The sequence below is a fragment of the Ostrea edulis genome, chromosome 3, assembly GCF_947568905.1.
Source record: "Ostrea edulis chromosome 3, xbOstEdul1.1, whole genome shotgun sequence".
Classification (NCBI taxonomy): domain Eukaryota; kingdom Metazoa; phylum Mollusca; class Bivalvia; order Ostreida; family Ostreidae; genus Ostrea; species Ostrea edulis.
This window is the reverse complement of record NC_079166.1, coordinates 32,642,489-32,668,935: the sequence shown is the minus strand read 5'-3', so window position 1 is coordinate 32,668,935 and position 26,447 is coordinate 32,642,489. Positions and strand designations below refer to the sequence as shown.

General features: G+C 34.0%; 1 protein-coding gene and 1 long non-coding RNA gene across 2 annotated transcripts in view; one reads left to right on the top strand and one right to left on the bottom strand.

The window, feature by feature from the left end:
- LOC125677176 (multiple epidermal growth factor-like domains protein 10) overlaps nucleotides 1-26,447 on the bottom strand; it is a 191,034-nt gene that overhangs the window by 71,715 nt on the left and 92,872 nt on the right. The window contains exon 8 of the mRNA XM_056160467.1: nucleotides 11,249-11,359. Within this exon, the coding sequence (XP_056016442.1) occupies nucleotides 11,249-11,359 (111 nt within the window). The remainder of the gene's footprint in view (nucleotides 1-11,248; nucleotides 11,360-26,447) is intronic.
- On the top strand, nucleotides 21,596-25,174 carry LOC130053363 (uncharacterized). Its single transcript, XR_008801921.1, has 3 exons — nucleotides 21,596-21,723; nucleotides 24,311-24,395; nucleotides 24,976-25,174. It is a non-coding gene; the product is annotated as an uncharacterized LOC130053363 (long non-coding RNA).

Sequence of the window (26,447 nt, the reverse complement as noted above, 5' to 3'; positions counted from 1 at the left end):
ATCATTTCATGCTTACTTAAAGGGGATAAACCAAGACAGTTTTTAAAAAAACTGGCGACCAATTACTCTTTTAAATGTATTATACAAAATTATATTTGGTTGTCTCAGCTTTAGAATTAAACAAGTTTTGGATTATATAATATCCGATACACAGTCTGTTTTTTTTAAAAGGTAGATATATAGGGGAGAATACTCGATTTATCTATGATATTATGTCATACACTGAAAGAAATAATATCCCAGGCCTTCTGGTTCTCATTGATTTTGAAAAGGCCTTCGAATGAATGTCATGGTCATTCATATATAAAGTTTTAAAGTATTTTGGCTTTGGGGAAAACTTTATTCAATTGATAAAGATCTTAAACACAAATTCCAGAGCCTCAGTTTTACAGAGTGGCTTTTTATCTGAACAGTTTGATATACAAAGGGGATGTAGGCAGAGGGATCCCATTGCACCTTATATATTCATCCTATGTGCAGAAATTCTTGCAATATTAATTAAACAAAACAAAAGTATAAAAGGCATATGTATAGAAAACACAGAACACAAAATATCGCAATATGCAGATGATTCCTCATTAGCCCTTGACGGTTCACATGAATCGCTTTTTGCAGCTCTAGATACATGTACGATAGAATTTCCCCCCAGTTTTTCTGGTCTAAGGATTAATTCTTCTAAAACAAAAATTGTTTGGATTGGTTCAAAGAAATTTTCAGATCAAGTTTTTCACCATACAAGATGGAAAATAGATTGGGGATCAACAACTTTTAATTTATTGGGTATTAATTTTTCAGTTGACCGTACAGAAATTGAAGATATAAATTTCGGAATTCAAATACCAAAAATCGTTGCTCTTATTGAACAGTGGAAAAGAAGAATTTTTACTCCCATTGGGCGGGCTACTGTCATTAAAACCTTGCTTATTCCAAAATTGAATCATTTGTTTATATCACTTCCTACTCAAAAGAAAGAAACAATTTCTTATTTATACAGACTTATTTTCAATTCCTAACGAAATCTAGTGTAGATAAAGTTAAGAGGTCTGTGATAACACAAGACTATTTATCGGGTGGTATCAAGATAGTTGATATAAGCAACTTTATTACATCATTTAAATGCTCTTGGATTAAAAGGCTTACTAGGTCCAACTGTCAGAAACCATGCATGAATATTTTTTTTGCCATGTATGGAAATGATATTTTAAAGAAATTATATGACTTTGGAGATAGTTTTATTGTGAAACAATTACGTGTTAAAAGCAAAATTTTTTGGAGGGATGTTTTTAATGCTTGGTTTTTTTTTATTTGAAGACTAGTCAAAATCTTCCAAATATTAAAACTCATTTTCATAATATTCCAGTGTGGTACAATTCTAATATCAGAATTGCGGGAAACCTGTGTTTTATGAGAAATGGTATGAAAAAGGGACTAAAGTTGTTTAAGATTTTTTTGATACTGATTGTAACTTCCATACCGTAGAAAAATTTCAGTGTTTATACAATCTTCAAGAAGTATGTGTAATGAAATACAATAGCATTATTACTGCAATTTCAAAATATTTAAAATGTCTGTCAATTGATAGACACTCAACCAAACAATTTTTTTTAACCAGTTTTATTGCATGAAAGATGTTCTAATATTATTTACAATATTTTAAATGCAAAAGAAGATATCCCAACTTCTATGGGCAAGTGGAAAACTGAACTATCTTCATATGGAGTAGATGATATTTCAGTGCAAGATGTTTTTAAAATTTGTTTCAAAACATCTAGTGATTCTTCTGTTCAGTGGCTACAGTTTAGAATTTTACATAGAATTCTTCCTGTTGGTTATTATTTGAAAAACATTAGTGTTAAAACAAATGATTTCTGTAGATTTTATACAAGTAATATTGAAACAAAAACACATATTTTTACTTCTTGTAATAAGACCCAAACATTGTGGAGTGAGTTATGTCTTCATATATATAGAAACATTTCAGAAAGAATTGGTTTTAATGTGTCAAATATAATATTTGGTGAAATTCCACTGTCTTTAAATAATAAAGCTATAAACTTTATAATTCTATATGCTAAACAATACATATTTATCCGTTTAATGCAGAATAAAGAGGATTACTATGTCACTTAAAGTTTAAATATCATGTAGAGAAATATGCTGCAATTCAAACATTTAAAATACATAACTTTGATAAAATATGGATGAAGTGGAAAAATATTTTTGCAATTGATTAATTATTACTACATGTACTTGTCATTATTTTTAGTACATGTATTATTAAGGTCTTCCGTTCCAGATGGAAGACCTTATAGTGATTCTACTGTTTATTATTATTAAGGTCTTCCGTTCCAGACGGAAGACCTTATAGTGATTCTACTGTTTATTATTATGTCTCCGAACACAAAGTGTCGGAGACATATTGTTTTTGCTCCGTTTCTTATTATTCTTATTATTCTTTTCTTCTTATTTTTCCTCTTCTTTAGTGAGAAATTTGTCCGACCGATTTTGTGAAAGTGCTTCGACAGATCCACTTCAAACTTTGTGAGCTGATAGGGGGTCACTAGAAGGGGTGCATTCAACTTTTCAAATTTTCAAAATGGCCGCCGTTTCAAGATGGCGGCCAAAAAACGTCAAAAACTCAAGGTTGTCGGATTTCAACCAAATTCGATTTCTAGGGTAATTTAATGACCCCAAGTCCATATCCACCATCAAATTTTTTTTTTTGAGCCGCCATTTTCAAAATGGCCGCCATATACCGAAATATTTCAAAGTGTTAAAATCTCTACAATATTTTGGTTCTGGGGTAAATGGAGGGTCCACAATTCACTTCTACCATCAGTATTTCCTTCCAATCAATTTTCAAATGTTTCAAAATGGCCGCCATTGAAGAAAATGGCGGCCAAAAATCAAGTCCGTCGGATTTCAACCAAATTCAGTTTTGAGGGTTTTTTGAGAATCCTGAGTGCATATCTGACATCAAAAAGCATTTCTGACATGGGGAGGTGTTCGGAGACATTTGTGTTGGCATCCCAACACAGTTATAGCTCGTTATTATTAGGGTCTTCCGTCTTCAGCGGAAGACCCTTCTATTATTCTATTGTTGATTTTTCACTTTTCTTCTTTTTATTATTATTATTCTTTTTTTTTCTCCTTACCGATTTTTGTGCAGAAGATTTCTCGGAGATGGCTGGATTGATTTGCTTCAAATTTTCAGGATTGATGCGTTGCCATTTGAAGTTTGTACCGCCGTTTCAATTTTCGAAAAATCACTTCCGGTTGGTAGTTATCCCCCTTTTATCGATTTTCAGATGACCATTTTGTCCAGACAAAAACTCAAAAACGATAAAAGCTAGAGTGCTGAAATTTTCAGTGATGTTAGACGACATGTTGTAGTTGTGCACCTGGGTTTTCAAAATTTCCGGAAGTGCCTATTATGGAAGCTCGGTAGGGGTCGAAAATGGAGTTTTAAAAAGTGTCCAATTTTTTTCCACGTTTTAAATCATAACTTTTTATTCGTAAATGTTTTGATTAGATATATATAACAAAAGTTGTACAGTTTATTGAGATCTTTCGTGTCATATCAAGAAATAGGCCCATGGGCCTCATGGCTCGCCTGAACCATTGAATTTCTGTTACAATGATTAACCTTTTTCTCACGAAACTTTTGGTAAGACATGTAGAATAAAAGTTGTTCAGTTTTGCAAGATCTATTTCATGATATCTTAAAAAAGGCTCCCGGGCATCATGGCTCGCCTGAACAGTAAAATTTGTATCGCAATTAATAACATTGATAACTCTTTTCTCGAGAAACTTTTGACAAGACATGTAGAACAAAAGTTGTTCAGTTTCGCAAGCGTTAACTAACGATCTGAAGAAATAGGCCTGCGGGTCTCGTGGCTCACCTGAACAGTTGGGTTATTGTTGCAGTCTATAACATTTTTGTCAAAAAACATTTAATAAGACATCTAGAACAAAAGTTGTTCAGTTTTGCAAGATTTTTCGAACAACATCATGAAAAAGCCGAACGGGCTTCATGGCTCGCCTGGAGAGTTTGATTAGTTTCACAATCAATAACTTTTTTCTCGAGAAACTTTTGATAAGACATGTAGAACAAAAGTTGTTCAGTTTCGCAAGCGTTAACTAACGATGTTAAGAAATAGGCCTGCGGATCTCATGGCTCACCTGAACAGTTGGGTTATTGTTGCAATCTATAACATTTTTGTCAAGAAACTTTTAATAAGACATCTAGAACAAAAGTTGTTCAGTTTTGCAAGATCTTTCGAAAAACATCATGAAAAAGGCGAAAGGGCCTCATGGCTCGCCTGAAGAGTTTGATTAGTGTCACAATCAATAGCTTTTTTCTCGAGAAACTTTTGATAAGACATGTAAAACAAAAGTTGTTCAGTTTTGCAAGATCTTTCAAACGATATCAAGAAAAAGGCCCTCGGGCCTTATGACTCGCCTTTACAGTCTGATAAATGTCGCAATCAATAATTTTTTTCTCAAGAAAATTTTGATAAGACATGTAGATCAAAATTTGTTCAGTTTTGCGAGATATATTTAGAATGATATCAAAAAATAGGCCTCCGGGCGACATGACTCGCCTGATCAGTCGAATTTGTATCGCAGCAAATAACATTATTAACTTTTTTCTCGAAAAAAGGCTGACCCCTTTAATTAGTGGCCGAGAGGGGCAGAGAGTCTTTAATTTATAACACTTAAATGATCAATATTTGTAAAACATTACGGAAGCTAAATTGTACTTCTAGATAATATATTTGTATCATTATTTATGAACGAAAATCTCAGTCAAATTCTTATCTCATCACATCTAAAATTGGGCGGAAGACCCACTCGTTGCTCGCAACGAGATCGCATCTAGTTATTATTATTTTTCCCCCCTTTTTTTGTCGGCACGATTTCTCAGAGATGGCTGGATGGATTTTCTTGAAATTTTCAGGGATGATAGAGAATGAAAATACCCCCAGGAGTTTTTTTTTCATTTTTTCAAAATTTACTTCCGGTCGTTAGATATGTCCAATTTCCTTTTTTTAGAAGAGATTTTGTCCATCGTTTTTCTTAGAAACGGTAAAAGATAGAGTCACCAAATTTTCAGAGTTGATAGATCTCACTTTGTAGGCGTGCAGTTGGGGGTTCAAAATGTCGACCGTCACTTCCGGTCGTCACCGGACGTGATAAGAAGAATCGAAAAATTAAATTTGTAGTTGTTGAATCGAAACTTATACCACTTTATCAGGTATCTTTTGGAGTATTGAAAACCGTTGACCCCACTGGAAGTGGAAACGTCCACTTCCGGTAATTAAGGAAAAACATTTCAAATTCTCCTTTTTCAATGCCTTAAATCTCGTTTACAAAACAAGTGTTTGACTTGTATTTAACATATATTGTAGACACTATAAATGTCTAGAGTAACATCAAATATTTTTCGAAAATTTACTTCCGGTCGTGAGATAGGGGGTGGACAAATTCAAACTTTGTTTTTTCAGTTTCTCAATAACGAAAATATATAGACGCTTGAAACTTGTAGGGTTGATCAACTACCATTAGGCCATTGTGCACATACTTTCAATTTTTTCGTACGTCACTTCCGCTCTATACCGAAAGTATTTGAAAAAAAATGACGATTTTCCGATTTCTTCGAGTGATTTCTCAGAGATGGCTGGATAGATTTTCTTGAAATTTTCAGGAATAATGTCTGATGAAATGACATTCCTGGGGTTATTTTTGTTTTTCCAATATTCACTTCCGGTCGGAAAATATGGCCGATTTTCTGTTTCTCAAACGAGATTTTGTCCAGCATTTTTCTTGGAAAGGGTAAAAGATAGGTTCATCAAATATTCAGGGATGATCAATCTCTGTTTGTAAGCATGCAATAGGGTGTTGAGCATGTCGACCGTCACTTCCTGTCGTCACCGGAAGTGATTGAAATAATCGTAAATTTCAAACTTTTTCTTTTAAATTGAAACTTATACTACTTTATTAACTCTCTTTCAAAATGTCAAAAGAATATTGACCCCGTCGGTAGTCAAAACGACTACTTCCGGTTTCTTGATAAAATACTTTTTTACTTTTTGTCTCTTTGTCCCCACAAATCTCGCTTATATTTGAAGTGTTTGATATGATTTTCACATGTCTTAAGAATAGTATCAACTTCTAGAGTTTTGACAATTTCGTTTTTCAAAATTGACTTCCGGTCGGTAGTTACCTACTACTTTTTCTTTCTTTAGTCTACTTCTTTTTGTTAAGAACTCTTCGGATAGAGACGTGAAATTTTCAGGGAATATAGACAGTAAAGAGTCACTGTCATTCATAGGAAAACACATCTGAATAGTACTTCCGGTCGTCACCGGAAGTTACAAGAAATGAGTAAAAAATTCGATAATACACTTCTCATTTATTGTCAAAGTACATTCTCTGATATATTTGAATGGTTTTTGTAGGATCAGAGACCTCTTTACCGGAAGTGAACAAACGGAAGACCTACTCATTACTAGTAATGAGTTTCTAGTTCTTTTTATTATTATTATTCTTTTTTTTTTTCACTGAAGATTTGTCAGAGATGGCTGGATGGATTTTCCTGAAATTTTCAGGGATGATAGAGAATATAAATACCTCCAGATGTTTTTTTTCATTTTTTTGAAATTCACTTCCGTTCGTCAGATATGTCTGATTTTCGGATTTTTCAAAAATATTTTGTCCGCGCGAGATCTCAGAAACGTTAAAAGACTAAGATACCAAACTTACAGGAGTGATAGACCTTAAGGAGTAGGCGAGCCGAATTGGGTTAAGCACGTCCGCCGTCACTTCCTGTCGTCACCGGAAGTGATAAAAAAAATCGAAAAATTAAAGTTGTAGTTGTTGAATCGAAACCTATACTACTTTATGAGGTATCTTTTGGAGTATTGAAAACCGTTGACCCCACCGGAAGTGGAAACGTCCACTTCCGGTAATTAAGGAAAAACTTTTCAAATTCTCCTTTTTCAATGCCTTAAATCTCGTTTACTAAACAAGTGTTTGACTTGTATTTAACATATATTGTAGACACTATAAATGTCTAGAGTAATGTCAAATATTTTTCGAAAATTCACTTCCGGTCGTGAGATAGGGGGTGGACAAATTCAAACTTTGTTTTTTCAGTTTCTCAATAACGAAAATATATAGACGCTTGAAACTTGTAGGGTTGATCAACTAGCGTTAGGCCATTGTACACATACTTTCAATTTTTTCGTCCGTCACTTCCGCTCTATATCGGAAGTATTTGAAAAAAATGACGATTTTCCGATTTCTTCGAGTGATTTCTCAGAGATGACTGGATAGATTTTCCTGAAATTTTCAGGAATAATGTCTTATGAAATGACTTTGTTGTGGTTATTTTTGTTTTTCCAAAATTCACTTCCGGTAGGAAAATATGGCCGATTTTCTGTTTCTCAAACGAGATTTTGTCCAGCATTTTTCTTGGAAAGGGTAAAAGATAGGTTCATCAAATATTCAGGGATGATCAATCTCTGTTTGTAAGCATGCAATAGGGTGTTGAGCATGTCGACCGTCACTTCCTGTCGTCACCGGAAGTGATTGAAATAATCGTAAATTTCAAACTTTTTCTTTTAAATTGAAACTTATACTACTTTATTAACTCTCTTTCAAAATGTCAAAAGAATATTGACCCCGTCGGTAGTCAAAACGACTACTTCCGGTTTCTTAATAAAATACTTTTTTACTTTTTATCTCTTTGTCCCCACAAATCTCGCTTATATTTGAAGTGTTTGATATGATTTTCACATGTCTTAAGAACAGTATCAACTTCTAGAGTTTTGACAATTTCGTTTTTCAAAATTGACTTCCGGTCGGTAGTTACCTACTACTTTTTCTTTCTTTAGTCTACTTCTTTTTGTTAAGAACTCTTCAGATAGAGACGTGAAATTTTCAGGGAATATAGACAGTAAAGAGTCACTGTCATTCATAGGAAAACGTATGTGAATAGTACTTCCGGTCGTCACCGGAAGTTACAAGAAATGAGTAAAAAATTCGATAATACACTTCTCATTTATTGTTAAAGTACATTCCCTGATATATTTGAATGGTTTTTGTAGGATCAGAAAACTCTTACCGGAAGCGAACAAACGGAAGACCTACTCATTACTAGTAATGAGTTTCTAGTTGTTACTATTATTACTTTCACTATTGTACAGCAAGTAACCTAAACCACAGGGAGATTGAAGCATGTATGCATGTATGAAAGGTATGTTTGTGTAAGTGTCTGATGTATTGTATGTGACCAAAAAATAAATAAATTTTTTTAAAAAAATTGAATATTCTAAAACCTTATCATATATCTACAGTACACCATCTATCATATTCCAAAAGATCAATTGGTTTCCACTTGAAATAAAAGAGCAGTTTGAGGAAGAAGAAAGTGTGACAGACGGACGGACGGACCAGGGTAACAACAATATACCCGAACTTTCTTTAGAAAGTGCGGGTATAATTATATCTAAATCATTTTCTACACTCAATCAGTATCAATGCTGACATTATACACTTTCACCTCATATTGCGTCATACTCAACAAGCATTGTGACGCACTTTTTATGTATTCAACGTATTTTATTTTCACTGAAATGATTTATCTCCTATCAAATAGTCAATGTAATTTCTATTACAATGCTATTTGAATTTCAAATATTGTATATGTAACGATGTGGATTGTTGTTCTGATGCGAAGAGAGAAGGCGGGGGGTATTTTGTTGGTATATCCTCTAACAAATATCCTATTCCTATATATCATTATTTGGCTATATATATAGCACCCACGTTTTCCAATTACAAATTCTGTAATTCATATATTTTAGACCACATTCATATTTTAAATATAATAAAACAATACAATTCATAGAAATCTCGATAGAAATACTTGAGACCTACTTATTCCAACATCTTACATGTATGTATCAAATTGCAGATCCCCCCCCCTTTACTTATGTTCTATGACCTTGCTATGAACATTTTCCCATAGTTGATACTTTTTAAGAGTATATTATTCACAAAGTAGCATTGCAGGGATTTATCCAGCTTTTATATGTTATTACCCATTTCATATTTAAGGGGATTTTTTTGAGAATTCAATCATGAACTTCATCCAGGGGAAAGAAGGGGGACATTCTCAGATCCTAACATCAATTGATTGATTACTGAATTAATCTTGTCTACATTGCATGAATTTGATCATTATAGAAAAAATACCTAGAATATACATGTATAAAATAATTCTTATTAAAATTTCTATACATTTGCATGTAGTTTCTAATTTTTAAGGGGAATTTTTGCCTGTGGAAGGGGACATATTCATTTGTTTTCAGAGGGGGAAAGGTACCCTTTACCGGTAGTAAAAAGAATCTCAATGAATCCCTGCATCGTGTTTATTTACACAGTTTGAAAAATGAATTTGTAAAGTTTTAAAAATATAATCTTGTGATTCATTTAACCTTCCTGAGATTTATATCTATTTCCTGATATTTCTTTATTTTATATCAACTTTGCATAGAGAGCTCTATTCAATTTATCTTCCTGATAATATGGAAGTTATAATTGATAGTAATGCACTGCAAGCATCTATCAAACAAACTTAATTAATATATGTGTGGAAGTCTCTCTCTCTCTCTCTCTCTCTCTCTCTCTCTCTCTCTCTCCCCCATACTATATATACATGTAAACCACAGCAATAAGTGATTTTAAAAAAAAAGAAGGTTGGTTAGTAGAAAAAGATATATACAATGTTTAAATCAAACCCAAACGCAGTTTAGGTCCTCTGATTAAATATGAAGGTCATTGATTAATGCATGTGACCTTGAAATTGTAGGACAAGGTCATTTACAAGTTTCAATAGAATTTAGCATGTCATTAGAAAGTAATTGATGCACCCAGAAGGCAAATGTTCTTGATCTAAATTAGATCATTAGCCTAGTAATTAGATAGATTTTCGAAAATGTAGATGAACATGAAAAACAATGGTGTTTTTGGTCAGGTCAGTAACAAATAACTGAAAGTTGTTTAACTGATTTTATTTTTTTGAATATAAATCTAACATTTATTATTTCTTTCTATATGAAAGACCTTTCCTGATTGTGTTGCGTTTCTGAAAAAAGTTAGCTCAAAAATCTATTCTTTTATTGAATTTTATAATATGTATGCAAGGTGAAGATAACGAACATTGATCAATCTCATAACTCCTACAAGCAATACAAAATAGATAGTTGGGCAAACACGGACCCCTGGACACGCCAGAGGTGGGGTCAGGTGCCTAGGAGGAGTATGCATCTCCTGTTGACCGGTCACACCCGCCGTGAGCCCCATATCCTGATCAGGTAAACGGAGTTATCCGCAGTCAAAATCAGTGTGCCAAGAACGGCTTAACAATCGGTATGAAACACGTCAGACAGCATTTGACCCAATGCAAGGCATGTTGGTTGCCATGGCAACCATTTTTTGCTGAGGTATTTAAATTTCTCATTTCAACAAAATTTTATGTAAGCCTTTTTCATTTACCTTAAACTAAAAAAAAAATATGCATCTTATTATCTTAATTGTATTTATTTTGGACTTTAAAGAGGTATATTTCACTGGTCTTTTTTTTAAGGACTGTTCCTTGTTACCATGGTAACAATAAAGTGAACAATAAAGCTGTGTTATTTGAGTTTAAGTGACTCACACATGCGTTTTCAAGGATTTTATCAATAACACTGCATAAAATTATAGAATTTTTCAATAATTTTTTTTTTGCACTTTCCAAAAAATTCTTTATGATAACTGACAGTTTCTCTTAATTAAATGAATTGAATGAAAGAAACATGATTTTTAATGACTATTTACCGAAGAATTAACAATGCTATTTGACAAATCATTACACTGTAAATGCTAATTACATGTGTATACCATCTCAAAGGTAACACAAAATAATACTTGTGATGATGAACTATATTAACCACATCTTAAATTAACGTCAATAGTTCTTTCCACATATCAAAGACCATGAGTTTTACATTTTCTAGCAGTCACTGAAGGTCAGTAGCAACAAAATTTGGTACAATCATTACGAAACTTCATATGTAAGCTGAATGAAAGGTGAAGATCAAACTCATAACTCCTATAAGCAATACAAAATAGTGAATGTGTACATTTGTATAGATCTGTTCAAAAGAACAATCTTGAAATTATCATTAGATATGTTTACCTTCTGTACAGTCCTCTTCTTCATGGTCATCATCAGAATGACAATGTTGACTTTCACGACAAAATCCACAAGTCTCTGAACAGTTTATTCCATAAGTTCTATCCTCGCAATCTGAAAAAATATATGAAAAATAATATACATGTTTGTTATAATTGAATAATTTAACTCTTATTGTATTCTTGTCTCTGATTGGTCAAATTCCAATTGAGGAACGCAGGTTATTTTTGTATAACCTGGTTTGGTCAGCTGGTTTGGTATTGGGACACCCCCACTCCCTGACAACCAGAAGCCGGATCTCTCTCTCTCTCTCTCTCTCTCTCTCTCTCTCTCTCTCTCTCTAAATTAACACCACAGCACTGTTTTCAGTCTTCTATGGAATAGAGAGTCAACGTGTACAATATGTTTCTTCGGTTTGATACACATATTGTTTTCTCGTTGTCAATATTATCATCTACTTGTACACAAATGACTGTTGTAAAACATCTTTCTCTGTATGATGGTCGAATAATAGATTAAAACAAATATATTTGCATTAATGATTTACCAAGTAAGCATTGTCCTGCTGATTTTGAAATACATTTCTCACTTGGGGGGGGGCATGGCTTGATTCGCCTTTCAACAAAGCAAACAAAAATTCATACGTCACATTTTATCACATGACGTCAGTCACAATGACATGTGGATCGCAATATTTGTCACTTGCTTATACATATTTTCTCGTGTTGGCTTTACTATTAGTTACAGCGTTGCATGCAATGGTAAATTTTCATGTAGTAGAAGTTTTCACACAGCTGAAAAAGAACCCGCATATTATTGCATTTTCTGATATTTGAAGATTTATTTTGGGTAGGCCTAAACAATGCAATTTCCCGTATTTTCTCAACCTGTCGGAGATGAGCAACTTCAATGTCGATCTCTATCTCTGAAGGGAAGCGAAATACGCATTGTATGCGTAGTCTACACATATTTTCTATCATGACAAACTTCACCTTCGATACAATATTTTGATAAATAGGCTAGGCTCCGTAGAACTAAGATTGAACTAAGATGGCGACCTTTACAGCTAAACGCGACGCTTCATGGTTGTTGCTAAGTGAATCAATGCACGGCTCAGTTAACTTGTATTTTTCCGAGTTTATGTACATTTTGATAAACAATTGATTGATTGAATATTGTTTTACTTCCCTCTCGGGAATATTTCACTCATATGGAGACGCCACCACTGCCGATGAAGGGCTGCAAAGTTTAGGCCTATGCTCGGCGCTTATGGCCATTGAGGAGGGAGGGATCTGTATAATCTTTACACATTATACCTCGCACTTTTAAATCTACACAAACTACCATAAAGCCATAAGCCAGGCGAGCTTGTTGGAGCAGCCGGCGTTTATTATGTAACGCCATACAAATGCACATATATACATACAATGCTATATTTTTTATAAACGACACTAACTTGTACAGTATTGTGAAACGAAAACATGAAGTACTGCTTTGTTTAAAAGTGTTTAAAATTTTAAACCCCCATCACTGACATTAAAAACTGCCCAGGAAAAACCATAGATGGTTAACTATGGAAACCTGTGTCCGCACAAGTGCAAATAACGTCTCTGGGGAAATGCCGGACGAGCATTTAAGTAGAACTGTAGTAATAAACATTGAAAAATGATAGTAATATGAGGTAATCTTTGAAAATTTGATATTTAAAAAATAAAGCTCGAGCACCTCGTGTGAAGCGTTGGAATGACCAAACACTCTATTATTCGAATTCACTACAATTCTATTGGCCTTCCTATGGCCCCGCCTACTTTTTGGCGCGCTGATACGGTTCTATCATACAATATTTTCCCGCTATTCTACGAAACGCGGGAAAAATCTAGTATAATCTTTACTCATTACACCCCGCACTTTTAAATCTACTCAAATTACCATAAAGCCGTAAGCCAGGCGAGCTTAGAATTTTAGTCGTCCAAAAGTTAGATATGAAAAGCAAAATATAAATCAAAATGAATAATTTTTCACAAACATGGAAATAATGAACTATTGGTTCACGGTGGGTGTGACCGGTCAACAGGGGATGCTTACTCCTCCTAGGCACCTGATCCCACCTCTGGTGTGTCCAGGGGTCCGTGTTTGCCCAACTATCTATTTTGTATTGCTTGTGGGAGTTATGAGATTGATCACTGTTCGTTATCTTCGCCTTGCATTGATGTCACAATCCCAGATTTTTTGAAACTGACATCCGATTTCCAATACTGTCTTTGATGTAACCGTCTTTTGAGGAATCTGAAATCCAACGTCCGTGATTTTTCCAAATTCTGTCATTTACGTTAAAATTCGCAGCGGTAGTAGCTCCGCCAGAACGCAAAGAATGCAGACCGATATTGACGTTGCCCATAACTGACTTAAGTTTTGAAACCAGACACTCCCTTGTACGAGTATAACTCAATTTTTTGTTTTTGTTGATCAATTTTGTTCCTTCCTTTGATCTGAACAATGATTTGAATAGAAAATCGTGTGAAGCAGAATCGATGGATCTTAGTTCGAAATATCGTTCTGTCATTTTAACAGGACAAGCTGCTGTAGTACCTCGCGCTATCAATACTTCGTTCCCTTGTCTGTACTGGTCGGTCTTACTTTCCTAATGAACAGTTTCATGTGGTCGTCCATGAATACGATATCGGAACAGGCCAGAGAGTTGAGTTCGTCGAAACGTAAAAACCCAGCGAAAGAAATCAAAATCATGGACAAATCCCGTATATCGGCGAGATTTCTACTTCGTTTGTAAATATCGCACAAAGTAATAATATCACTTGTTGAGACAGGGTCCTTTTTGATAACTCTAGGTTTGTTGTGTCGTTTTGAACTGTTCAATAGGCTTTTGATAAATGGATAAATTGTAGGATCCGAGTATCCAAGAATAGAGTGAGCCCATTTAATGGAATAAATTGAACTCGAAACAACGTGACAAGAAGATCCAATGTTCAAAAGATGCGTAATGTATAAAGATATATGCACAGGATTGGCTGGAATAGATTGCTTATTTTTGTTTTTAATAAACTTGCACCACTTGCTAAATGACGACATATATTTTTTACACGTATTAACAGTTTTTGATTTTATGAGAAATTCACATAGTTTCTTTGCTAAGAGGACGTTGTTCGAGTCGTCCAAGGTAATTCCAGTGGCGCTCACAATGTCCTCTATGTTCTTCTCCAATCTTAACTCTGAAAATAAATACATTAACGAAAATAAGCCTTTAGTCAAATTCTAATCGTACTATTACCATATCGAAGATGTTGGAACTCCCAAATATTCCGTTTTCTCCCTTGTCCCTTTGGGTAATATAGGACGTAAAATACTTTTTGTCTTTAACGCCATTCTTCCATGTATCCCCCCTCTTAAGCATTGGCCAAAAAGGTGCAGATTTCCACAACGGAATAACTAAACTTCCTCCCCCCGTCTGATATGAGTTTATTTATTGTTTTACAAATAATTTTAGTTGGAGGTACTAGCCAGTTATTATCCTCTCCCCAAAATTGCTTAAAAGCGTCTACCCCACTGGTGTTAGGACACCACCATCTTGAATTAAATTTAATGCACTTGATATTATAATCTGTTGCGAACCTTTCGCATGTGTGAGACCCCCATAGAGTATCCATTTCTTTGAAAATGTGATTTTTGATTCCCCAGTCATCACGATCGTAACATCTACTCAATGTATCCGCATGGACATTTTTATTTCTTGGTACCCAAACACAGTTAAGTGCGACGTTGCTGTGAGAACATTTCTTGCGAATTTCTTGTGCAATCCTATGCAAATGAGGCTTTTTACTGCCCACCTCTAATATTCTACTGACATTTGTACTGTCTGTGTGCCGATCTACACTTTCGCCGTGAATACTTTCTCCTATAGTATTCAATGATCTATTAACATATTCTAGTTCCCTCCAAGTAGAACTCTCACAAGATTCCTCACTTGTCCACAATCCTATAACTTCTGAATTATCATGGCCTTCTATAAATGCACCCTACCCAGTATCTGATGCATCGCTATAAACGTTCAAGTTCGAGTTACTCTTGTGAACTCGAATATGATCTGAATTAAGGCTCGACAGATTTTCTCTCCAAAATTTCAATTCCTCTAATGACCCTGAATTCATCTCAATATAAGAGTGCCAACTAAATCTTGACAAAATATCTTGATACAAACACCTTGTGTAAAAATTGACCGGGTGTCTTGCAGCGGCTTCCATAGATATAAGCTGACCTGTGATGTTAACAATAGCCCTAACGTGGAACCTGTTTTGACCGATTTGAATTAGTTTTAAAACATTTTTTTTTATACAATTCATCACCTTCTCAATTAACTCAAAAGTAACTTTCAAATTACCTGTCTCTGTATTCCACTCTAAACCCAACCAAACAACTCTTTGTTTTGCATGCCATTCACACTTAGATTCAACAATCACAAAACCCAATTCAGAAAAGATCCTTTCTTACAAGTCTACTAATAGACTCTGCCTCTGAAAAACTATTAGATCCTGCCAAACCATCATCCAAATACATGATCACTTGTAATCCTAAACTCCCCCAATACTGAACAACTTTTCTCAAAACTTTTGTAAAAATAAAGGCTGCCGAAGAAATACCAAAAGGTAAAACATTAAACACGTAATATTTTTTCTGATCATCATGCTCCCAATGAAAACCCAAATATTTTCTGTGTTCTTTAAAAATTTCTATATGATGATATGCAGACTTAACGTCGAACTAAACAAAAAATATCCTGTATCAAAAAGTTCCCGAGCAGTTCTAGCATCTTTCATCCGAAATACAAAATCATGAATGAACTTATTGATGTGTCTGCAATCTAAGACTAAGCATGGTTTACCTGATTTATTGAAAGCCACGGTCAATGAATTGACCACAAAGGGAATATGAGTTACCTGTGTTATGCAACCTTTCTGAAAACGCTTTTGAATTTCATGGTAAACAATACTCACATTGTCTCTGGCAGATTTGTTGTTGTTAAAAAAACTCACTTGATGGAACGTGCTAAAATGGAATTCTGTAACCATGCTCTATAATACTCAAGACATAATTGTCCGTACAAATGCTCTTCCATTTCGACAAATGCATTTTGAAACGTAAATATGGACTGACATTTTCAGTATCATGAAAATTTTCAGAAACTATAAACTGACTATTTGTTGTATCAGCTTTAACAGAATTGCTATTCTAATGAACTTTAGCATTTTCATCTATAATACTAGTACTTATATTTACTAGTGTTTCCTTGTTACAGTCCCGTACCCAATGTCCCGGGAAACCGCACTTGTAACAGGTCCCTGGCTTCTTGTTGCTGTCACTTTTGTTTGACTTCTCAGGTGTTGATTTGTCAGGAGTTGTATAAGGTGCGAATCTGCGTTGAAGCCTGGCTTTTTGAGCTCTTTCTTCCTTCAACTTCTTTCCGCGCGCATCTCTGCTTTAAATATTCTTTTCTCGTCTTCCTAGTCCGATGCTAGCTCGTGTTGAGTATATTCTTGTACACTTCTCCTACCACTTTTTACTAGCTTTTGTCTATCGTCTATAAGCTCTATACCTTCCGTAATGCTTTGGAAAGCGGCCTTGGCTTCACCGTCGTTGATGGGGGTGTTTGCCTGTACCATTTTATCTCTCACGGTGTTGTTAAACTTGAGCTGTGCCTCCTTGCCTTTTCTTTTAAAAACGAAAGTCTTATCGGAAGCCGCTTGAATTTTGCACATTTGTTGTTCATGTTGTTGTTTTTGTTGCTTCGAGATTTTCACCTCTAAAGAAGCCAATTTGGAATCTTTAACGTCTGAGACTCTAGATAACAATATATCCATTTGTTGGGACTCCATTTTGCTGCTCCAAAAATAAAGCTCGAGCGCCTCGTGTGAAGCGTTGGCTTAAAATGACCAAACACTAGACTATTATTCGAATTCACTACAATTCTATTGGCCTTCCTATGGCCCCGCCTACATTTTGGCGCGTTGATACGTTTCTATCATACAATATTTTCCCACTATTCAACGAAACGCGGGGAAAATATACTATCGTGCCACACCTGCTGCGACACAGGACCTCGTTTTTTCGGTCTTATCCGAAGGACGGCCCAATTTAGTCGCCTCGTACGACAAGCAAGGGAATACTGAGGACCTATTTTAACCTGGATCTCCACGGGAATGATAAACGAAGGTTAGTATCTTTGTCTTTTGCATTAAATTATAAGGAATGACTTTAATTCTGGGGAAAGTTATACGAGTATAACCTGGTTTGTGTCAGTTTACGCTTTTTTATATAATCCGTTTAAATACTTTCAACCTTTCTGATTGGGTGAGATCCCTCTTGTGGCCCCATCCTACCCCTGGGGCCATGATTTGAACAAATTTGAATCTGCAACATGTCAGGAAGCTTTCAGGTAAATTTCAGCTCTTCTGGCCCAGTGGTTCTTGAGAAGAAAATTTTTAAATTACCCCACCCTATTTTTGCATTTTTGTGATTATCTCTCCTTTGAAACGGACATGGCCCTTGATTTGAACAAACTTGAAAGCTCTTCACCCAACAATGCTTTTGGCCATGTTTGGTTGAAATTGGCCCAGTGGTTCTGGAGAAAAAGTCGAAAATGTGAAAAGTTTACAGACGGAAAGACAGACAGACGGACGGACGGACGACCGACAAAATGTGATCAGAAAAGCTCACTTGAACCTTCGGTTCAGGTCAGCTAAAAAAAGCTGGTGTCGCAACACTTGTTATTGAGCTACAGTGTTCTAAACATGACCTTTTTGCACTTAAAATTTATTCAATTAAATTTGATTTGTCTTTTGGTGTCAACACAATATAAGTAACACGAATCAATCATTACATATATTAGATACATAATCATGTAATCTAACACTACAGATAAAAAGAAATTTAATACTAGTAATGGAAATAATAAATGACTTTTTTGCGCTTGAAATTCGAAAAAAAATCAGGATATCAAATTTGAGAATTTAAAAGGTCATATTAGGAGTAATATAAATTTCAAAAATTTCACATAATTTCCAAGGTCTTCTCTTAAAATTCAAAATGGAATTGAAAAATGTGCATGTGTATGTGAGAGAGAGAGAGAGAGAGAGAGAGAGAGAGAGAGAGAGAGAGAGAGAGAGAGAGAGGCTAAATTGTTAAGTTATTGGCGATAATGCTGAATTTTTATACAAAATTTAGAGTAAATTGATTTAAAATATTTCTAAGAATCGGTGATCTGTTAGAAAATTTATCCACCAAGTTAATAAATTACAACATTTAAAGTAGTTCCAAGTCTCAACTACTTGTACCATAAATTACAACACTACAGCATACAGTGTACGTAGAGGAGTACCGGTATAAAAATAGAAGACATATTGGATGAAGCAGAAACTGTAATACCACGCAGATTTCTAACTTTTTGATTAATCAATCCTTCCGCCACAAAATATAGCCCTGCAAAAACCTTTCAAAATTTTAATTGACAATTTTTTTTACAACTGGATAGGGTTCAGTAATTGATGTGTAATATGTTTGCACACATGGGATCAGTATTGAACTAGTAAATAAGTAGTTTTATTATATACCCAACAATGTATAGTTCTTTATACTGTGAATTTCACAGCGGTTTTCCGGATCACACACTGTAATTTTCTGATTCCGTATCAGTATCCTCTGAAACTGATGCCGTCACAATGCATCAACGCAGCGTTATTTGTGGAAAATATTGACTGCGTCACAAACAAAATTGCGTACACAAAACAAAATTGTATGGTATGTCTGATTTTGGTAATTTAGTCTAGTCAATCTAGCAAATCACCTCAAAGTAATTGCAACAGAAACAAACTCGATGGAATTTAATAAACAAAAGCGTGATTAACAACATACAAAAAATCGGACAAAATCGGACAATGGGAAATATTTCAAATTCAGACTTAAATGTTTTAGTAAACCATCGATATTTTGTGGTGTTTACGGCACGCCGTACACGTAAAGGGGAGTAACTCAACCGTGACAGTCATTGGAATAAAGTTATACACGATGATCTAAAGTGCATGTAATAAAAAACGCGATTAAACAGCTTAACAGTTGTATTAAAAAGGTGATTTTAAGACCTTTTATATACATACAATATTGCTCAGCATCTCATATTCTTTGCCGACTTCCATTCCCGGGGAACTTTCGGAAATAAAGCTTCAAAATATTTTGTTTGACCCTCTACTGAATTAATTTTAATAATAAAACACAATATTTACTTTAGAAGTTATGAATAATCAATTATAAATGAAATCTTAAAGAATTAGTGACAATTTACAAGGGGGAATTACGGTTGTTAAAAAAGAAAGTATGGAAAGCCATTAGGGTTTAAAGTTTCAGTTATTTTGTATCTTCATCATTTGAGCAAGCGTTTTGTATTAAATACTTTTATAAAACTAAGTAAGTAAAGTATTTTTGCTTTTCTTTTTCAAATTCAGGTTTGGGGAGTCATTCATGGGTAATAATAATGATAATAAAACATTGATAATATAAATAATAAAAATCAATGTAAGTAAACACTTGCGCATAGTATCATGATTTGATGTAAAATCGAGTAGTTACTCTTTCGAATTAGTCTTGGGCTCACGACCTGCGGAACCACATCTCCTAGCAGCATGCGAACAGCGCGCTAGACCGCCCGGCCATCTATTCAAGACAAAACTTGTTTTCGATGACGATGGAATTCTCGCCACGCTGGCACACGCTCATTGAGAATGGAAATGGGATACAGTTATTTATCGTAAATTTTAGAGGATCATACAAAATGCACATTGTGTTTGAAATGTCTTTATATAAAGCACAGAAATAGCAACGAACTCTGAAATAAACATAACTGCCCTAAGGGACGAGATCAATGTCGGATGAAAATTTAAATTCAATTAGTTAGGGAGAGGGGAATAAAAACTCCCGTAATTTTCTGTCATCCGACATCGATTACACTTTAGTGGAAAAAGGAAAAAGACAAGCGACTGTTAAATACCACATAATATTTAAAACATATCAATGAACATTTAATAGATTTAATGTACACTTTCATTGGTGAATAAACAGTAGAAAAGGTATACAGAGTGTTATTTATAATCGTACGTTTCTTTTCTTGTAATTCGATTAGTCTCAACATTTGTCATATTAAGTTTTAAAGAAGGGGGGGGGGGGGCTTGGTAAAAACTATGTGACTTTAGTTTTTTGTGAGACATTGAATTTTTGATCTTCCCCTAAGTGAAGAATATCGTTAAAACCAGACGTCTTTTTAGGAAACGAAGTTTGTCAATCCTTGCTCTTTCTACAAGCATTCACAAGATGCGACACAACGTCAAGAATGTTCGGCATCGGAACGGGTCCTGTATAGTCAAAATGTAGACAAATCGCAAAAAAATTCTGTATATGATTAGTTTTTAAATGGAGGCAGGCTACTGACAAACAACTTGATGGTGAAGGGGTTTCAACTGTTTCGTTTAAAATCCCTCGCATTATAAATATGCTTCTTTTTAAGCTAGATGCCAAGGGGTAAAGAAGAGCTCGCGAATTATATGGTCGTTATAACAATCTACTTTGCCAATACAACCTATCATTGGGTCAAATCTGTCTGACTTGTTTCATATAGATTGTTGGGCCGTTTTTGGCACAATGATATTGAATAAGGGTAACTCCGTTTGCCTTATTAAGATATAGAGCTCACGGCGGGTGTAACCGGTCAACAGTGGGGTGCTTACTCCTCATAGATCCTGATCCTGATCCCACTTCTGGTATATCCAGGGGTCCGTGTTTGCCCACCTCTCTATTTTGTATTGCTTATAGGAGTTACGAGATGGATCACTGTTCGTTATCTTCACCTTCCTATATGAGGATTTTATAGAGAAAAAGATATATTCTGGTGTCGATGTCATATCGACTTTGTACGATGGAATACCATAGAGACACTTATAGGAGATTTGCTTTGTGAAGTATTGTCTAACACAATATCATTTTTATAAGTTCAGTCGTTGCCAATAACTACTAACTACAGCTGCAGAAGAGGAGCACTGCAAGAATTTTTTTAAGTCATAGAGTGGACTAAAGAAATGCTTAATTTGGATCCTTCGAACTGGGGCTTTTCACTGCTTTCAGCAATTCTTGTATCCGTTAAAACTAAAATTTTCGCTGTAAATGCAAGGCAAATTGTGACACTAGTCGTTGTACTTGTAAAACCATGGACTGAACTGTACTGCAATTACTCAAATGATCACTTATATAATCACCCCTACTAACGTGTTCGGAACATATTCTTTATCGGTGTTAAGTAGAGCGTAAAATCAAAGACTATCGAATGAAATATAATCTCGTTGCTCCGAGACTCCAACGCGAGCTACCTGAGACCCGGTGAATTTTCTACCGGATATGGATGTGCTTTAAGGAATTCCAGTGTTAATGTAAGTATCAATTAGAAATTATGGTATAGTGTGCTTTATTTGTTTTTGCAATATATAGATCTACGTATCAATGCATTATTTTCCTAATGCCATCAGCTAATAAAGAAATGGTAAGAAAGAGTTATCGTCCTTAGATTTGGACCTAGGCCAACTTTGAAAGAAGTCTTGATTATCGTGAAAAAAAATATTGAGAGGACATCTTTCTATTTCAAATGCCATAATTAAATTTTAATGTTGCATAGGGATTGTGTTCAATTTATCAAACACTGAAATGTTGCATACAATTTACCATTTCCACGCAGAAAATATTATAGTCTGTTTCATGTTTGAGGTATATACATGTATGTATCTGTGAATGTACATGTTACAAGCAAAGAAATATGCATTGCAAGTATCTTAAAACTTCTAAACTTAATATTTCTTTGATGGAAACATAATCATTTTCCTAATCTAACAGTATAGATAAAGTGAATTTATTTTATGAAGAAAGTAAATTTTATTGATTGATTGTGGTGACCAGGGGGTGTGTATACTACCCATTCATAATTTTTTGATATGTAAAGATTTTGATAATTAAACTCATTGATGCATGCAGCACACCTAAAAAAATTAGAATGAATGAAAAGTATATGACATGTATTTGTATGATTATCATTTGGTACATATGTAAATGAAAAATTCTAACTTTTCCTTATATGATATGATTTAATAATAATAATACCATATTTATATAGCACCCTTTTCATACACTACATGTATGTACGCTCAAAGGTGACCAATTATGGATTGTTTTTAAGTGGAGGGAAAGCAACAATAAATGGAAATTAGAACATGACTAGATGCATACATGTATATATATAGTAACCATTGCCAAAGTATATAATGTACCAGTGATAATTTTAAAAGTTGATCACAAAACTGCAAAGGACATCAGGAGACAGTGCATTATATTTAACAGGATCCTCCCTGTATCTAATGCAGGGTTGTAATTGTCATTTATAACATGTATATTAAATCTGGTAAAAAATGTGCATATTAGACACAAGTGGACAATGCATTAATTAAATTTTTTTATCAGATCATGCATCAATCTTCTTATATGTAGCAAAATATCGCAGTCTTTGATTTATATAAAATCATATTAGAAAACATTTAAAATTCCCGAGTGGTGCAGGTCTCATACTCATTTACAGATTGGCAGTTTATAGCTCTGAGTTTCTGTAACCACACACATGTTTTACTAATGTTTATTTATGCAAGCATTTATGATATATATTAATCATTAACACATATATTAATGTGACGGGACAATATATACATGGATATACATCATAACTTTTTCCTTTATTGATACATTGTAAGCAGTACATTATATTTTCATAAGTCATTTCTAAAAAAACAAACCATTCTCCTTTTATGAATGAAATACCTACATGCATTTCTGATCTTTTTAATTAATTTAGATTTACTTATTCCAATTACAAACTTATAATTACAGAAACACACATGTAATAATATCAATAATCCTTTTCATATTTAGATTAGTCATGTATCTGTATGTTAGAGGACAATCTGTACAAAAATTTAAAATCTTAAATCAAATAATTGAATCACAATTAGGATTACATTGCACTACACTGTAATTAACTATTGTTTTAATATACATCAACTATATTTTGTCTGTAAGAAACCTTTGCTGTTTCATATTTAGTATTACATTTCGCAACATAATTAAACAGTTATAAGTCTCAGAAATCAAAATTGAGCTGTGATCATCCAGAAGCTCTTCTAGAAATTTAGGAGAAGAAATTATTTTGCATGATCATATTACATGGATTTTTTTTTTCAAGTTTGGCCAAGTTAGGATCATAGTGTGCACTGAGTATTATTTAACCTAAAGTAAAGAATTTTGTAATTATAAGCTCCCTTTAATGAAAAGCTGACTGTGCAATGTTAATTATTTTACATGTTTTAGTTTGTGCTATATATTTAACTAAATTGCCTTAAATTGTAAAAAAAAAAAAAATTGTGAATTAAATACAATTGTAACTGATCAAAATATTTATTATATTGCATGTTAATGGAGTTTTGAAAATTTAAAAGCATAAATTAAGGCATCAAATAGATATTGTGTTTCTGACCAAAAATTAAACACACTACCCTTAGTTTTTAAAATAAACGTATATTGTTGAAGAGATCATTGAAGAAACATTGTTTGGGGGACTTGACATCTGTAATTCAATTTTATCTATATTAAGGAATTTTAATCAAACTAAATCTAAAAGTTTCATTGACAAGTTAAAATAAGTTCAATAAGACACAATTTGTTTAAATGGAGATTGTGATCAGAATATTAAAACTTAATTGTTTACAGTTAAAGAAAAAAGTTACGAATTATATGTTCCAATCTGAATTGAAATTAGACTGGTATATTCGACTCGTCTTCGGTACACCTCAATACTAGGAAGTGTATCATAGAGAAGTGGGATTCTTTTTCTCTTGCCATTATTTTGACTTGCACAGCAATTTACATTTTTAGCCTAAATTTCAAATCATAATACATATTTGTGCATGTGTCTGCTTTCAGTGTACTTTCTGGGGACTTTGAGTGATTCACCACCCTTTGAACAAATGTATTTTGAGATCCTCAAAGGAATCCTAGATTTGTCAAGGTATCACATCTTCCTATAATTGAATGTAATGATTATGTTTTCAAGATTTTAAAGGATATTATTCTGTCTACAAAGCGAGATCATTTTATCTGTCCTTAAATTTTTAACCAAGCTATACACTGCATGCAGATAATTTTGTTTCTTAAAAAATCGTTATAGTATTTAAACATCTTTTTATGCATGGTTGTATATGTACATGTAACAAAACTTATGAAGTACATGTATATGTGTTCAGTGTTTTATTATGTAAAATCTACTTAGGGGTACAACTACATTTACAAATTATGTACATGCATACAAAGGCACAAACACAATTTCTACCTCAAAACTTTCATCAGATATAAGTCAAAAAATTTAAGATTATAAGAATTAAGCTAATAATTATACAATATTTTCATGAAGAGATACATTATTGCTTATGCTATCACTTTGCCTGTCTTGGTTGAGTATATAGTACACTTGCAGATGACACACACTGTTTCATGGAATACTGAATCTTAATTACTGACAAATCGTATAATTTCATAATATTACATTTTTTGTTACATACTAAATAAGTGCATGATTTTTTTCCTTTTAGAAGCCATGTTTTAATTGCTGCCCATCAAATAGTACTGTGTCTTGCATGTGTAAATTGTAAGTATTCAGTGTCTTAGTATAAATCGTTAGTATTTTGAAGCATGATGTTACAGTTAGTTTATTATGTCTCCCCTCTTCCAGGCGGATCGAGACATTGTTTTTGTATTTTCTGTCTGTCCATCTGTCTGTCACAAATTCTTGTGAACGCTTCTCCTCCTACCGTATATGGCTTATCCGCTAGACTTTGTACAATGCTTCAATGCCATATGGAGATGTGCATATTGTTGGGACGGGAGGATCCAATTATTTTCCTAAAAGTTATAGTGGATCTAAGAGGGGTGGAAGATGTTTAAATAGCTTGTGAATGCTCTCCTCTGATATGGATTATCAGAGTTAGACTTAAACTTTTCACAATACTTCAATGCCATTTGCAGATTGACATATATTGTAGGGATAGGAAGATCCAATTGTTTTCTTAAAATCTTAGGGGTGGAGGGTATAAAATAATTTGTGAACACTTCTATATGGCTTATCGGAGTTCATAAATGCTTATATGCTTCTGTTCATGCTTTCTCCTCAATACCAAACAGTACAATAAGGGGTAGTTTCATTTGAAGAACTTCCAATTCGGGGAGCTCAGGGAGACATTTGTATTTCCTAATAAACAATCTTTAGTTATGTTCCCCAAACAAAGTTTGGGAACATATTGTTTTTACTCTGTTTCTTATTATTATTAAGGTCTTCCGTTTCCAACGGAAGACCTTCTAGTGATTCTACTGTTTATTAAGGTCTTCCGTCTCCTGCGGAAGACCTTACTATTATTGTTCGCGTTCTTCTTCATTATTATTAAGGTCTTCCGTCTCCTGCGGAAGACCTTACTATTATTGTTCGCGTTCTTCTTCTTCATTATTATTATTATTATTATTTTCCTTGGTAGTACACGCGTTTTTCTCAGCCATTTCTCGATCGATTTTCACGAAATTTTCAGGAAAGATGTCTTTTGGTGACGAGACTTTGCTTGCAAAATTTCGTGCTTGACGTCACTTCCGGTCAGGAGTTATCTCTCTTTTAGTGACTTTTTGAAGGGCCTTGTTGTCCACACATCTCCTCCGTTAGTTTTGAAGCTAGAGTCTTGAAATTTCTACACAAGATAGAGTAAACATTTTAGAAGATTTGTGGGAGATTCGATTTTACCGGAGGCGATTTGCCTAAACGCTCGCCTGGACCTGAAAAAATGGATGTCAAAATTTTTCGCCGATTTCGGCGATTTTTGACCTTTGATCTCCAATATCTTTTTTCTTGCAAATATTTTGTTAAGACATGTAGAACAAAAGTTGTGCACATTTACGAGATCTTTTCGAAAATATCAAGATTTAGGGGCTAGCCCCTTCAATTAGGGATCTAGAAGGGCTCAAAGTCTAGATCAAATATCTCAAAAATCGTTAATATTTTGGTATAAGTCAAAGAACAAAA